Source organism: Myotis yumanensis, unplaced genomic scaffold (genome assembly GCF_028538775.1).
Source record: "Myotis yumanensis isolate MYYU_CA2020_CCGP unplaced genomic scaffold, mMyoYum1.0.hap1 SCAF_8, whole genome shotgun sequence".
NCBI classification, from domain to species: Eukaryota; Metazoa; Chordata; class Mammalia; order Chiroptera; family Vespertilionidae; genus Myotis; species Myotis yumanensis.
The window spans coordinates 55,958,836-55,974,146 of NW_027223759.1; the positions used below are offsets into that span (position 1 = coordinate 55,958,836).

Here is a 15,311-nt window from a genome sequence, read left to right on the forward strand (position 1 = left end):
GCGGTGCAAAGGTGGGACCTCCCGGCTCCGGCCACCTCTTTGGGAAGATAGATCGAGGGGTTCCCGCACTGTGAGAGGGCACAGGCCAAGCTGCCCCCCTCCCTCCTCCTCGTGCACAAATTTCTTACACCGGGCCTCTAGTTTAAGTATAACAAGACTGAGAATGTCACATTCTGACTAATAGACTAATAAAATAAAATATATAAGATGAATAGTAATTAGGTTTCTTATTTCTAGCTAACTCTGTCTCATTGGGCAGATGATAGGGAGTGACATATTTTAGGAAAGTCCTAAGAAATTTTTATGCCAACTACAGAGAAATCAGAGTAGCTTGCCTGGTGCCACAAAAATCCTATGTGAGCTACAGTTAGTTATTTAAAGTTGGACGAGTATCTTGGAATAAGAGACAGATACTGTGTCTTGGGTTGAATGACTGAAATACTGAGCATTGGCTTTAAAATGATTGAAATACTGACAAAGCAACTTTAAAAGAAATTAAGAATAAAAACTGTAAATGTATACTCATGAACTCAAAATTTTAGAACAGGAATGGAAGCCAAGAGTAGAATACAGTGGGGCCTTGACTTACGAGTTTAATTGGTTCCGAGACCGAGCTTGTTAAGGAGCTCGTTAAGGAGCTCGTTAACTCAAATTACTCTATCAACTCAATGCAAAAAATCGGCCGAGAGACAGCTGGTATCTCAAAATACTCTTTAGTCGGGACACTTGTAAGCCAAGGCCCCACTGTATATCCTTCTACTAACAAAATAATACAGGAGATATAAGGTAAGTCTCCTAATAAACAACAAATATCTGGTTTTGGGGGTTTGGTGTGGTTTTTGTTTTGTTTTTTTTTTAGCTATCTTGGAAAAATGGAACCCTTCTGGCTATCTCCCAGACAATATCCATTCAGAACACTTCATTGCCAAAAGATAAAACTTTTAAGGCATCTGAAGGCATCATGGAACTACAGGGCCAAATTGATGATAGGTTTCCAGTCGTCCTCAACAAGCAGGGTATCTGGTCTCAAGATACAAACACAAAGTCCTGTTGCTATGTTTACTGAAAACAGTTTCTAGTTTTAAGTCAGTTCTGGGCCTTTTGATAAATTTACCGTCCTATTTCACAAGAACGAAATATACTTTAAGAGCCCCAAATAAATCAGAGTCTTTTCATTTTACAGCTCCTTGGGTCAAATCTTGACAACCATGAAGTACTATAAAAAATAAAAATTTAAAAAAAGAGTCCCTTTTCCCTCCCTAAAGGTGAGAGAAACTTAGATAATGTATGGTTTGGTGAAAAACAAAAACAGTACCAACTACAATTTTCTTGTCTTCTCAAATTCTTACATTGTGGGATGTTTAAAAACTAATTTCAGGGACGGAGGGTAAATATTTTGACATCTTGATATTAGAATAAGTTGTGAAATCATTTTTCTTGAAAACACAGCTCTATTGACAGACATATGTCATAGTTCTGGAGTATCATTCATAACACACACCTACTTTACAGCAAACAGTAAATAAATGAGGTATTAAAAAATTCTTTACTATTTGTATTCATTAGTCATTTGAACTGCCAATATTGATTTTTAAAAGAATATTCCAGCAAATATACATCTACATTTATATCTCTTGAGAAAAAATGACCCAGGGGGTTAATCATAAGATTTTTAAGTTTTTAGTTAGATTATATCCACCACAATAACTCTCATAAACGGCATATATTTTTTTGTTTTGTTTTGAAGGGAGGGACAGAAGTCTATCTATAGCTTTAATATTACATTCACTTTATTAAACTTTTAAAGCATAAAAAAATTAAATTTGGGTATTCCAATCTCTAAGCATAACAGATAAGTTCTAATTTAGAAGGCTAATTGGGCTTGAAAGATAAATAGTATTAAGGACCTTAAGAAAAACAACATAAATATGACATTGAAGCAAACTGGCACAGTTTGACAAGTATTAGAACACTAGCTCACAAAATGAATATACTTTGATTCAGACAAACACAAATATAGCCTTTATCCAAAAATCACAGAAACAGCCCTAGATAATACCCATGTTAAAGGTTCAACACTACAGGCCAAAGGTTGCCAGAGTCCTGGCAGAGAAGTTAACAATGTGACTACGCTTGACGAAGCTTTGCGCGCATGCACACACTCTGCAATGGGAGACAGACACCGATCACCATCAATATTGTCCTTACTTGCAGACGCACAAGTATCCTGCATGTTCCGATTCTGACTGGCACCTGGAGCAGCTCTACATGCCAGTCATCCCAATGTACTCAGGGATGTAAACACCTTATAATTAGAAAACGTGAAGGCGTCAAGGACGTTAGACAAATTTAAAACACATCCAAAGATTAATTTTTAAAGGCACTGAAGAAATCATTAATTGCAAATTCCAATAAGAGGATGTACCTGCTCCTTCACAGAAGCTAGAATAGTGGTGGCTGTGGTCTCGGGTTCCATGCCTGGGCCAGTGCAGGCAGTTTCCTGACGGATCTGTGGTTGCCCCTCCTCCACCAGTGAGGCCTGCTCAGGAGCTGGCATTCCTCCTGCAATCAAGCAGGCAAAGAGTTAACACTTTCTCTAGGGCTCCTCTGAGGATTGGCAGATGGTCCCTAGGAAGTACCACAGTCTTCTACACACAATGATCACAATACCCTGAGACTATTTGATTTTTAGATGGCAACATCTAGGGCCAAATGTATAGTGAGTATTACCAAATATTAAAAAATAAATTTAAATGTAATGATAATAAATACTAAGAAAATATTTAAACATCATAGTAAAAAAAGTGACATGAAAAGGGTTGGGAAAGAATGCTCTTAAATTAAAAATATACTAAGGACAATAAAGTTATTAGGAGCTTCTTAAATTGGTGAGCCTTATAATCAGATAACCAATAAGTAAATATGATTATTATGAAACAAATAACAATAAACACTCTATATTTGCTATAAGAGCCAGTTTTCAGAAAAGTATACACACAAGAAGACAGCTACAAATGTGCAAATGCTGTACCACTTACAGAAGAGGCTTAGGCAACAGATAAAAAGGTTACAAAACTTAAGGAAAGCTTGAATATAAACAAAAGTCTGCTGTACTTAAAAGAAATGCAAGGCATTAATAACTAGTAACAATATCTTTGGTAGAATATTACAGTTAGTTTAGTTTCCTTAGAAGAATCAGATTAGTCAAAGATGACAATGGCTATAGGGGGCTGTTGACAAGAGAAACCATTTGTCAGGCCCACAGCTCAGGACAGCAGACTGGGTTCTGGGCAGAACACAAGTGCCTCTCCTAGGATTACACACACACAGAGTGATGTGCTTGCCAGAGACTGACTGACCTGATGCAGACTTTTTACAAGTTTAAAAAAGATTAGGAAAAGATACCCACCTAACATGTTGCAAATATTTTAATAACCTGTTTAACATGTCAGTCTCTCTGACCATCAGCCTGAGAGCACAATCTATCTACCATACTGTGAAACTAGCCTAGCATACACAATAGGTGCTCAATTAATGTTTGCTGAGTAAGTGTGAATGTGAATGAAGGACGACCATCATTTCCATGTCCGATTCTAGGCACTAGGCAAATCTAACCAAGTGCTACGATGCTCATGAGTCCTTATTTGTTCACTGTTTTATTCTGTATACTCATTTACAGATATCTAAGAACATAAATACTGTTCTTGACATTCTTCATAGTTTTCTACTAAAAATTATTCTACTGTTGTATTTAATTTTGTATCAACCTTTATAACGTTCAATTCTGTAGTACAATCTAGTGATTTTTTTTTCCTCATTCCCTCAAATTTCAATATCAGCCTGCTATTGTTTTTCCCCAAAATCATAATCTGTTAAAAACAAAATGAGGGGGAGAGGTGCATATCACCTGAGCCTCCAACTTATTCTCACTCTCCTGACTTCCACATCAGTGGAGATAGTTCTAGGCTCCAGGTTTCTGTGAGTGGTGGCTTTATTCTTGTCATATTAACAGGCTGAAACAGGAAATGGTTCTGACAAGTTTCTGCGCTAACAGGTGAATTTTCCATCTCCCGTTTCCAGGTGCCCAAGGCTCAGGGGGACACACAGCTGGCAAGGAGTTTCCTCAAATATGAGCAGTAGGAGATGCTTCAGACCTGAATAAATGGGGCTAGGATCACAACCTAAGCCATCCTAGACAAGTGTTGACCTCACTGAGCCCCACTTTCCTCACTTATAAAAAATGGCCTCACTAATTCTTTATACAACAAATGGAATGATTTTTATGGCAGTCTACATTTTAGTATGTCAAATACACTTCAAATATCATCAACTATAAAATGGGAATAAAATAACCCATTACTGCACTTACTGAGTGCTTATTAAAGACAAAATATGAGGTCTACCAAGAAGAAAAATAATGCACAGAAAGATCCTAGATTAGTCTCTAAAACATTTAAAGATATAAAAGTATTCCATGCCATTGAAAAATTACACACCTTAAAATAAAGCAGATGGTTGCAAAGAACAAAAATGTTACTATGCAACAGTGAAACAAATAATGCCAAGAATCAAAAATTTAAAATGTCAAGAGTATAATACCATGAAATAACCAATATGTTAGAAAGAGAGAAGCAAAAATTCAGTGAACAAAGAGAATCTGGAAAAGGAGATATAGAAATGTCACTGGGAAAGTACTTATTAATTCTTTACCACAGAGAGGAGTAGCCTTACTGCTTAAAGAAAGATACAGAATTCTATTATTATAATTATATCCCATCACTCTGAGTATACCACAATTTCATGATACTTATCATGATAACGTTGTCCAGAATCGATGAAATTGGATGAGTGTTTTCTGAGTACTACTTTGACCATGTGCTCAGGGGGTGCTAAGGGGGCACAGGCACACGGCAGGTCACTGACCACTAGTGAGACTCATTATCTAGCCAAGGCAGCAAAATATGAATCAGATCAAGCCAAAGTACAACAAGATGCAAGCAATGGAATAACAACACAGAGGCTGATGGGCAGAGGTTGTAAAGAGTTTATACATTTGTAAAAGAAGATACTACTCAGCAGCAGAGGAATTTTCACAGGCAGGGATGATGTTTTCATTCTCTGATCTCTGATTCCTCAAAGACTAGGGGACATTACCAGTAATCACTCACACACATGAGATGAAGAATGATGACCACAGTAGCCAGGCACAACTGAGGGTGAGAATTTCCCCATCCCTCATCTCTGGAACAGCCCCCAAATACTACAACCAATACAGGGCAAACGAGGGATACCACAATAATGACAAGTTATAAACCTATTAAGATTGTCCATTTTCTTGTAGTTTTCATAACAGTTTAAAGAGTTGCAGAACCCAAGCAAAGATTAGAGTCACAGGAAAATATTATAACTTCTTCCCACTAGAGCAAAGGAAAAAAGCATTGAGTACTTATGTGGCAAAGAGACTGTGAAAAATTAGGCCTCAGTGACCTCAACTTGCCTGACTTGAATGATCACATTCTAGGAACCTGGGGAAACTTGCAAATAGGCTTCTGGACCATTTGGGGGCTCTCCGGAGAATCACAGAAAACTGGAAGTAGGAAAATGCCAATTCTGTTTTTGGAAAGCAGAAAGTAGACTCTGTTCATGTTACAAACTAGAGAGCTAGACATAGATCTTAGGTGAGATTCTTAAAAAGGATTTTATCCAAGAGACAATTTGCAAGAACTAAAATGAGGCATACCAAAGAAAAGTCACGTTATGCTGGTCTAATTTCTGTCTTTGGCAATGTAACCACGGAAATGCAGTGTGTCTAGACTCCAGGGAGGCATGCATCATGTTAGAAAGCACCTCCGACATTATAAGCAGCACAAAAATGAGGCTGGCACAGGCTACTGCTGACTCCCACAATCTTTAAATAACTGAATGAAAAATATCACCCTATAGAGATTTCTAATGTAATGCCAGAGAGGTCTAATATTTACACAATCTAACCAAAACTATAACCATAATGTGAATAATAATACATACGCATGCTCAAATTCTTCAATAAGGTTGAGAATATTAAATTTACCAGAATATAAAATTAAAATATGAATAACATTGCTAAACTACAGTAATGAGCTGCCTCTGTAAGATAAAACAATAGGAATAAATGCTGGGTCTTGTGTTTAGGTTAGCTCAGCAGGACATTGGGGAAAGATGTAGATACTTTAGGTTCAAGAGAGAATGAGTGAGCCATGAATGAGACAAGGCTAACCCCAGCCACAGTGATCTTATACTGTACTGAAATTAGCATTTAAGATAATAGAAAGAAGGAGCAAATGAGCACACAACTCTCCTTCCGGCTCCTTGGGACACATCCTCTTTCAGTTATGGGTGGCATATTAGCAGGAATGGACACACGTAAATTCATTCAGATGAGGACAGTAAAGGGACTCAGTCATTATTCCCTGACACAGGTATGGAGATGAAATGAATGATAACTCCAGTTCCTTATGAGCTCAAGCCTTGGCAAGGGACACAGGAAGAACAGTTAATAGACCAAAAAGAGAAATTCTGACCTAAAAAAAAAAAAAAAAAAGGATAAGCAGATTAACTACAAGCCTCTGAAGCACTGCCATGGACAAACAAGGTTAGATTTTTTAGGCTATGATCTTCAGAACGATACCAAAAACCAATGTTTGTAACAAACTTGTATCAGATTATATTATTATTCTCTTTATACACTGAGTCAAATTTGGCTAATGATTGTATTATTTTTAATCAAAGTTAAAGTCTGGAGCCCTAAGGGCAAGCCCAGGATGATCTTTCCTTTTCGAGCACTCGAATGTCCAAAATTTCAAAAATTGATTGGCCTCCAAAGGTGCTATATTCCGCATGATGAGAGGTTGTTAATCACAGCTCAGAAGATCTAGTAGCAGGAATGGTACAGAAGGGATCCTGCATTGGGTATGTAGCAATAGGAATTCTCAGAATTTTGAGGCTAACAGTAAGATAAGACAACATCTACATTCTGAATTAATGCGAATGTTACCGAGGAGTTTTTAGAACAGCTGTCTATCACAACTGAAGGCCAGAAAGCGCTGCTTTTCCTGAGGGCTTGATGGGACTGGAAATCTTAGTGCTGTGTCTCTCCCTGGTTGTACCAATGAAGCTCAGAGATGAGTTTGTGACCAGCTCTAACAAGTGAGTTCTCATTTTATCCCAGTTATTACTGATTAAAGTTCCTCTTTACCCAGGTCTAATTTTATCATTCGGTTGAGTTGCATTCTTTTGAGCAACTTTTTGAAAGGGTAAGTGTTTATGTGAAATTCAGTATAATTGTGTGTGTGCATACGTATATCTCAATCTTATAGCAAACTATAATTGATTAACAGAAAATCCTTTTGCTCAAGACTACAGGCCACATATATTCCAGTGTGATTACTGAATCTCAAGGCTGAGGATATAATATGGCTATTGATGTAATACAGTATATGGGCAACAACCTATGATTCAGTACCTCTAATCCCTTTTACCACAGATGATACTAATCCACAAAAATCATCTCTGAGCTAAATCTCTCTGGAATAAAAGATCAAATAGATACTAAATTTTCCTCTCTTTACTCGTTTCTACTCTCCTTACTGGTAATTTTTGGTCAAAGTATACTAAGTATACTTTGTTTCATCTTATCCAGCAAAATAAATTGGGAGTCGACACATTTCTCCTCTTTTATATTAACAATCGGGAGTATAACACACATCTCATCATTTCATTTTGAACACTCATGTTATGATGGTTAATGACTTTTTCAGAATAGATAAAATAATGATGCCTAAGAAAAATGAAGGGCGGAAAGTAAGCATGAATATTTTAATTAGTCAAAGTAAGATATTAGTAATATAGGATAAAAAAAGTTTGTTAAGGGAGGGAAGTAAAAATGTAGTGCTTTAATAATGTGGCAAACTTAAGCGACCAGCAACTGAAAATCCACTGCTATTTACATAGGTTGTTATATATGAATCTTAGGTAACCACAAACCATAATAGATACACACAAAAAGTTTTAAGAGAAGGGGCTCGAAATAAAGTTAACAAATCACCTGGGAAGAGAGCAAGAGAAAAAGAACAGAGAAGACCTACAAAAACAGCCAGAAAACATTTAACAAAATAGCAAAAACTATATGCTTACCAATAATTACTTTAAATGTAAGTAGATTAAATGCTCCAATCAAAAGACATAGAGTGGTTGAATTAATAAAAACATATCTGTACATATGCTGCCTTCAAGAGATTCACTTCAGATTTAAAGACACACACAGACTGAATGTGAAGGGATGCAGAAAGATATTTCATGTAAATGAGGGGGAAAAACCCATCTGGGGTAGCAATACTTATATCAAAGGCTGTAATAAGAGACAAGGAAGGGAATTTCATAATAATAAAGAATTCAATAAAGGAAGAAGATATAACATTTGTACACTTATACACCCAACTATGAATATCTAAATACATAAAGCAAATATTAACAGATATGAAAAAAGAGATTGACAGTATAACAGTGATAGTGGGAAACTTTAACACCCTACTAACCTGATGAATAGATCATCCAGACAGAACATAAACAAGGAAACACCAGCCTGAAGTGACACATTAGACAAGATGGATAGACTATTCATCCCAAACAGCAGAATACACATTCATTTCAGGTGCACATGGAACATTCTTCAGGATACATTACATGTGAGGTCACAAAATAAGTCTCAATAAACTTAAGAAGACTGACATAATAATAGGCATACAAGAAAAAGAAGAGACGGAAAAAGGAACGAAGAGACTATTCAAACAAATAGTTGAATATGGAAAGAGCTAGATTTTCAAGTCCAAGAAGCAAATAGAACACCTAATTACCTCAATCCTTCTCTAAGACACAGGGTATTAAAACTATCAAAAATTAATGACAAAGAAAGAATTCTCAAGAAAACCAGGGAAAAGAAGAAAGTACAGAAACCAAGATGGTGGCATAGGTTAACGCCAGAGTTTGCTGCCTCGAACAACCACTTCAAACATACAATTAAAAGACGGAACGGACATCATCCAGAACCACAGGAAGGCTGGCTGAGTGGAAGTTCTACAACTAGGAGGAACCGAGAATCAGAGGAGGCGCAGTGCTGAAGTAAAATACTAAGGTGCAGAGTGCGCGCGGCGTGGGCTTGTGGCTGAGGGCACGGTTGACTGTTTCAATCCGGAGGGAGCCTCAGACTCTGAGCTCCAGATCCAGGCGAGTCTCTAGGGACCCAGACTCAAACGGGAGAAGCAGGACTATCTGGCTACGGTCCCTCCGAGGTTTGCATCGGTTGCTGGGACAGAGAGGCAGAGCCCCTGGGGACGGACTGAGAGCAGCCATAACTGCTCCCTCCTCCGCCCTGTGGATCCCCTGGGACCCGCCCCACCCAAGCCCTGCACAGAGGCATTTGCCGGATAGGCTCAGGCAAAGGCTAGATTAGCCTAGAGGACACAAGTTATGCCACTGCAGACACAGCTGATTATCACAGCCAGTCCGCCTGGAGGTCAAATCCCTCTAGTATTAACTACAACAATCAAGGCTTAACTACAACAAGACTGCGCACAAAGACCACTAGGGGGTGTACCAAGAAAGCGTAAAAAATGCAGAGACAAAGAAACAGGACAAAACTATCAAGGGAGGATATTGAGTTCAGAACCACGCTTTTGAGGTCTCTCAAGAGGCTTTTAGAGTCTGTCGATAAACTTGATGAGATGTACAGCAAATCTAATGAGACCCTCGATGGTGTGATAAAGGATCATCTAGAAAGTAAGCATACACTGACTGAAATAAAGAATATTATACAGACTCCCAACAGCAGACCAGAGGAGCGCAAGAATCAAGTCAAAGATTTGAAATGCGAAGAAGCGAGAAACACCCAACCGGAAAAGCAAAATGAAAACAGAACCCAAAAATACGAAGATAGTGTAAGGAGCCTCTGGGACAGCTTCAAACATACCAACATCAGAATTATAGGGGTACCAGAAGATGAGAGACAGCAAGATATTGAAAACCTATTTGAAGAAATAATGACAGAAAACTTCCCCCACCTGGTGAAAGAAATAGACTTACAGGTCCAGGAAGCTCAGAGAACCCCAAACAAAAGGAATCCAGAGAGGACCACACCAAGACACATCATCATTAAAATGCCAAGAGCAAAAGACAAAGAGAGAATCTTAAAAGCAGCAAGAGAAAGAAAATCAGTTACCTACAAGGGAATACCCATACGACCATCAGCTGATTTCTTTTTTTTTTTTAATTTTTATTTTTCGCTAAAAGTATTACAAAGGGTATTACATAAGTGTCCTTCCCCCCCCCCCCCCGCCCTTAACAAGCCCCTGCCCTCCCTTACCCCCCAGTGTCTTATGTCCATTAGTTATGGTTATATGGATGCTTACAAGTCCTTCGGTTGATGTCTTACTCCCCTCCCTCCAGTCCCCCAACCCTCCCTGGTCTTCCCACTGCAGTCCGACAATCAGTTTGAGGCAGCTCTGCCTCTGTATCTATTATTGTTCAAAAGTTTGTTATGGTCTTAATTATCCATGAAAGAGTGAGATCATGTGGTATTTTTCCTTCACTGACTGGCTTGTTTCACTTAGCATAATGCTCTCCAGTTCCATCCATGCTGTTGCAAATGGTAAGAGTTCCTTCTTTTTAACAGCAGCATAGTATTCCATCGTGTAGATGTACCACAGTTTTCTAATCCATTCATCTACTGATGGGCACTTAGGCTGTTTCCAGATCTTAGCTATGGTGAATTGTGCTGCTATGAACATCGGGGTGCATATATCCTTTTTGATTGGTGTTTCTGGTTTCTTGGGATATATTCCTAGAAGTGGGATCACAGGGTCAAATGGGAGTTCCATTTCCAATTTTTTGAGGAACCTCCATACTGCCTTCCATAGTGTGTCAGCTGATTTCTCAATAGAAACTTTGCAGGCCAGAAGGGAGTGGCAAGAAATATTCAAAGTGATGAATACCAAGAACCTACAACCAAGATTACTTTATCCAGCAAAGCTATCATTCAGAATTGAAGGTCAGATAAAGAGCTTCACAGATAAGGAAAAGCTAAAGGAGTTCATCACCACCAAACCAGTATTATATGAAATGCTGAAAGGTATCCTTTAAGAAGAGGAAGAAGAAGAAAAAGGTAAAGATACAAATTATGAACAACAAATATGCATCTATCAACAAGTGAATCTAAGAATCAAGTGAATAAATAACCTGATGTACAGAATGAACTAGTGATTATAATAGAATCAGGGACATAGGAAGGGAATGGACTGACTATTCTTGGGGGGAAAAGGGGTGTGGGAGATGCGGGAAGAGACTGGACAAAAATCGTGCACCTACGGATGAGGACAGTGGGTGGGGAGTGAGGACGGAGGGCGGAGGGGAGTTATGGGGGAGAAAAAAGAGGAACAAATGTAATAATCTGAACAATAAAGATTTAATTTAAAAAAAAAAAAAAGAAGAAGAAAGTAGCCTATAAGGGAAAGCCCTTAGGTTATCATATGTTGTCGATAGAAACTCTATAAGCTAGAAGAGAATAAAACCAAATATGTCAACTACTGAAAGAGGGATTTTATCAGCCAAGAATAATACATCCAGCAAAGTTATATTTTATATACGAAAGAGAAATAAAAACTTTTCCAGACATATAGAAGCTGAGGAAATATATTACAAGACCTCCATTACAGGAAATGTACCATTTTCAAAAATAAAAATTTAAAAAATTATCTATTAGAATCTACATTTGACATGTAATACAGAAAAACTGAGAATAAAGTAGAAAAAAATATTTACATAATGTGAGCAAAGCAGACTGTCATTATATCTTAAATCTAATTTGCTATGAGAGATACAAAATTATAAATTTTTTAGATTTAGAACACACATGCATATCAAAACTACAATGAGATACAACCTTACACCTGTTAGAATGGCTATTATCAACAAGACAGGCAATAACAAATGCTGGAAAGGTTGTGGAGGAAAAGGTACCTGCATTCACTCCTGTTAGGAACGTAAACTGGTACAGTCACTGTGGAAAACAGTATGGCAGTTCCTCAAAAAATTAAGACTAGAGTTACCATATGAACCAGAAATCCTTCTTCTGGGTATCTACATGAAAAACTCCAAAACACTTATTCACAAAGATACAGGCACCCTTCTGTTCATTGCAGCATTATTCACTGGACACTTTGGTTGACATGGAGACAACAAAAGTGTCCTTTGATAGAGGATTGGATAAAGATGTGGCATACACTAGTATATATTATGGAATACCACTCAGCCATAAGAAAAGATGCAATACTGCCATTTGGGACAACATGGATGGACCTTGAGAATATTATGCTAGGCGAAATAAGTCAGTCAGAAAAAGCTAAAGCATATAATTTCACTCATAGGTGGAATATAAAACTAAAACTCATAGACACAGACAACAGTATGGTGATTACCAGAGGGAAGGGGGTGGGAGAGTTAGTAAAGGGGACCAAATATATTTGATGGAAAATGATTTGACTTTGGGTGGTGGGCACACAATGCAATATAAATGTAACCAGACAAAAAATGGTCCATGCTGCCTGTCACTACTTGAGCCAATTCAGCAGAGACAGGGCTGAATCATATATGAGCATTTATTCCAATACTAGAGGCCTGGTGCACGACATTTGTGCACTGGGGGTGAGGGGAGGGGGAGTGTCCCTCAGCCCGACCTGCGACCTCTTGCAGTCCGGGATCCCTCGGGGGATGTCGGCCAGCCGGGTTCTAAGCACTGCCACGGAAGCGGGAGAGGCTCTCACCACTGCCTTGGCGCTCGCCAGCTGTGAGCCCGACTTCTGGCTGAGCAGTGCTCCCTCTGTGGGAGCGCATTGACCACCAGGGGGAAATTCCTGTGTTGAGCATCTGCCCCCTGGTGGTCAGTGCGCATCATAGCGACCAGTCGTTCCTCCGTTTGGTTGATTTGCATATTAGGGTTTTATTATATAGGACTAGGGGCCCGGTGCACGAAGATTTGTGCACTGGGGGTGGGTCCCTCAGCCCAACCTGCACCCTCTCCAATCTGGGAGCCCTCTCCAATCCGGGAGTTTCTGTCTGTCTTTGCAATCATATGAGCGAATTGTCTGAGACCCCCAACCCAGTTTGGTTTGTTGCTCACAGAATAATAGAGGCATTTTTTTTTCTTTGCTGCATTGGTGGAGATTTCCTGGAAGTTTTAGGATATCTTCCCTTTAATTTTTCCTAGACACTCTGATTTTACTTATGTCTCTCACCTTTGCTTTCCCTCCATCCCCCACCGCAACAGTAACTTGCTCCAGGCTCACTTTGCTCTAGAGTCTAGACCAGCCGTGGGCAAACTACGGCCTGCGGGCCGGATCTGGCCCGTTTGAAATGAATAAAACTAAAAAAAAAAAAGACCGTACCCTTTTATGTAATGATGTTTACTTTGAATTTATATTAGTTCACACAAACACTCCATCCATGCTTTTGTTCCAGCCCTCCGGTCCAGTTTAAGAACCCATTGTGGCCCTCGAGTCAAAAAGTTTGCCCACCCCTACTCTAGAGTCTAGGAGATCCATCTGCCACCAGAACTACGATTCCCAGCATTCCTTGTGCTCCCTGCGCTTTGGGCTTCCGCTTCCGGTCCTGGGGCTGCCACCAGAACTACTATTCCCAGAATTCCTGGTTCTCCCCGCACTCTTGGTTTTCCCACGGCCTCCCACTCTGCCAAGTCCTCCAAGTCGCCAGCTCTCCCTCTCTGCTCTCTGTCTGGCGGCTTGCGGAGCCAAGTTTCCCAAGCTGCTCCACTCTCTGCCGGCTCTCCTGCTCTGCTCTCCAATCAGCGGCTTGGGGGAGTGACCGAGGGAGTCACGTCCCCCCAAGCTGCCGGCTCTCCCGCTCTGCTCTCCACCTGGCGCTGTGGATGTAAATTAACCCACCATCTTTGTCAGGTTAATTTGCATACTCACTCCTGATTGGCTGGTAAGCGTAGCAGAGGAATGGTCAATTTACATGTTTCTCTTTTATTATATAGGATTGCCAGCAGTATGGGAGAGCAACAGGTCATCCACAAAAATCTGCTCTGTACGCGCCCCCGCCCTCCCCAGCCCCCGCCGCCCCCCCCCCCCCCCCCGCCAGAAACCAGCTACTTATAGTGGGTAGAAGTACTAAGATTACATGGGGAAGTAGCCAAAGGGTATGCCAAATGGACAGTTAACAGGTAAGCAGGCTGGAGATTACAAAGGCCTGCAGGTATGCAAAAGGGCTGGGGATCCTTCAAAGGGCTTAGTGATATGCAAGGGCTGGGGATCTTCAAAGGGCTGGCTATTCTGGTTTCTGCAACAAAGTTGTTTATCTTTCCATGATAATAGGCAGCTCCAAATAGGGAGGATGGGCTGCATTTCCAGGTGACCTCCCAGCTCCCATGTGCTGCTGCCAGCCAGGTTAGAATATGCCTTCTTTAATCAGAATAAAACGATCATGGTTAACACAGCATGATTAATATTTCTTACAATTCTACCTGGTTCCCTAACATTCAATTTCTGCCCCTATCAAATCTGCCTGGCCAATAAATAAGGTGCTCAACCTCATTAGTAATTAGAAAATTGCAAATTCGTACTACATTGAGGTATTAATATACAACCACTGGAATGGCAAAATGCTTTTCCACTGAACTACTTCTGGTTATAAAACTACACAAAATACAATTTTACTCATTTCAATAATAAGGGGTTTTCATTACAAAAGAGAATGCTCTCAACCCCATATTCCATTGAATTAAAACTTCTGAAAATAAACCCCTGGCTAATACATAATCTCAGGGTCAGCACTGCTAGCACCTGGAGGCAGCAGTTCTCATTGTATTCTATGTGAATGGTGCTCCCTGGAGTTATGCCAAGTGTTGATCTTGTCTCTCTAACAATAGGTACATATTGAAAAACTGTTAAAAAAAAAAAAAGTGAAAATTCTGTGTTGGATAAATACAGATTTCACTTTGCTATTTTCAACTTTTCCAAAAAAATCTTTCTTATGGACAGCAAAGAAGGGAAAATGGAAGTCTCTTTTTGGCAAGTGCTACAGGTTCACTTTTTTCCTTTGGAGGTGGGATTCTTTGTAGCATGTAAGTGAGAGAGGGGAAAGGAGAAGCCTGGCATGCTGAAGGATGTAAAAAAGACTCAATGGAGCCCTAACTAGTTTGGCTCAATGGATAGAGTATCGGCCTGGAGACTGAAGGGTCCCGGGTTTGATTCCGATCAAGGACA

The 15,311-nt window shown here is 39.6% G+C and overlaps 1 protein-coding gene across 5 annotated transcripts in view; it reads right to left on the bottom strand.

Annotated features, from left to right (window-relative positions):
• The window catches only part of PKP4 (plakophilin 4), a 245,882-nt gene that overhangs the window by 162,554 nt on the left and 68,017 nt on the right, over nucleotides 1-15,311 (bottom strand). For 4 of the 5 annotated variants that reach the window (XM_070422943.1, XM_070422942.1, XM_070422945.1 and 1 more), the window contains exon 2: nucleotides 2,426-2,562. In XM_070422943.1, coding sequence (XP_070279044.1) covers nucleotides 2,426-2,557 — 132 coding nt within the window. In that variant the 5' untranslated portion in view covers nucleotides 2,558-2,562. Of the gene's footprint in view, nucleotides 1-2,208; nucleotides 2,272-2,425; nucleotides 2,563-15,311 lie in introns of those variants that run through there. The other variant, XM_070422947.1, reaches the window with a different exon arrangement.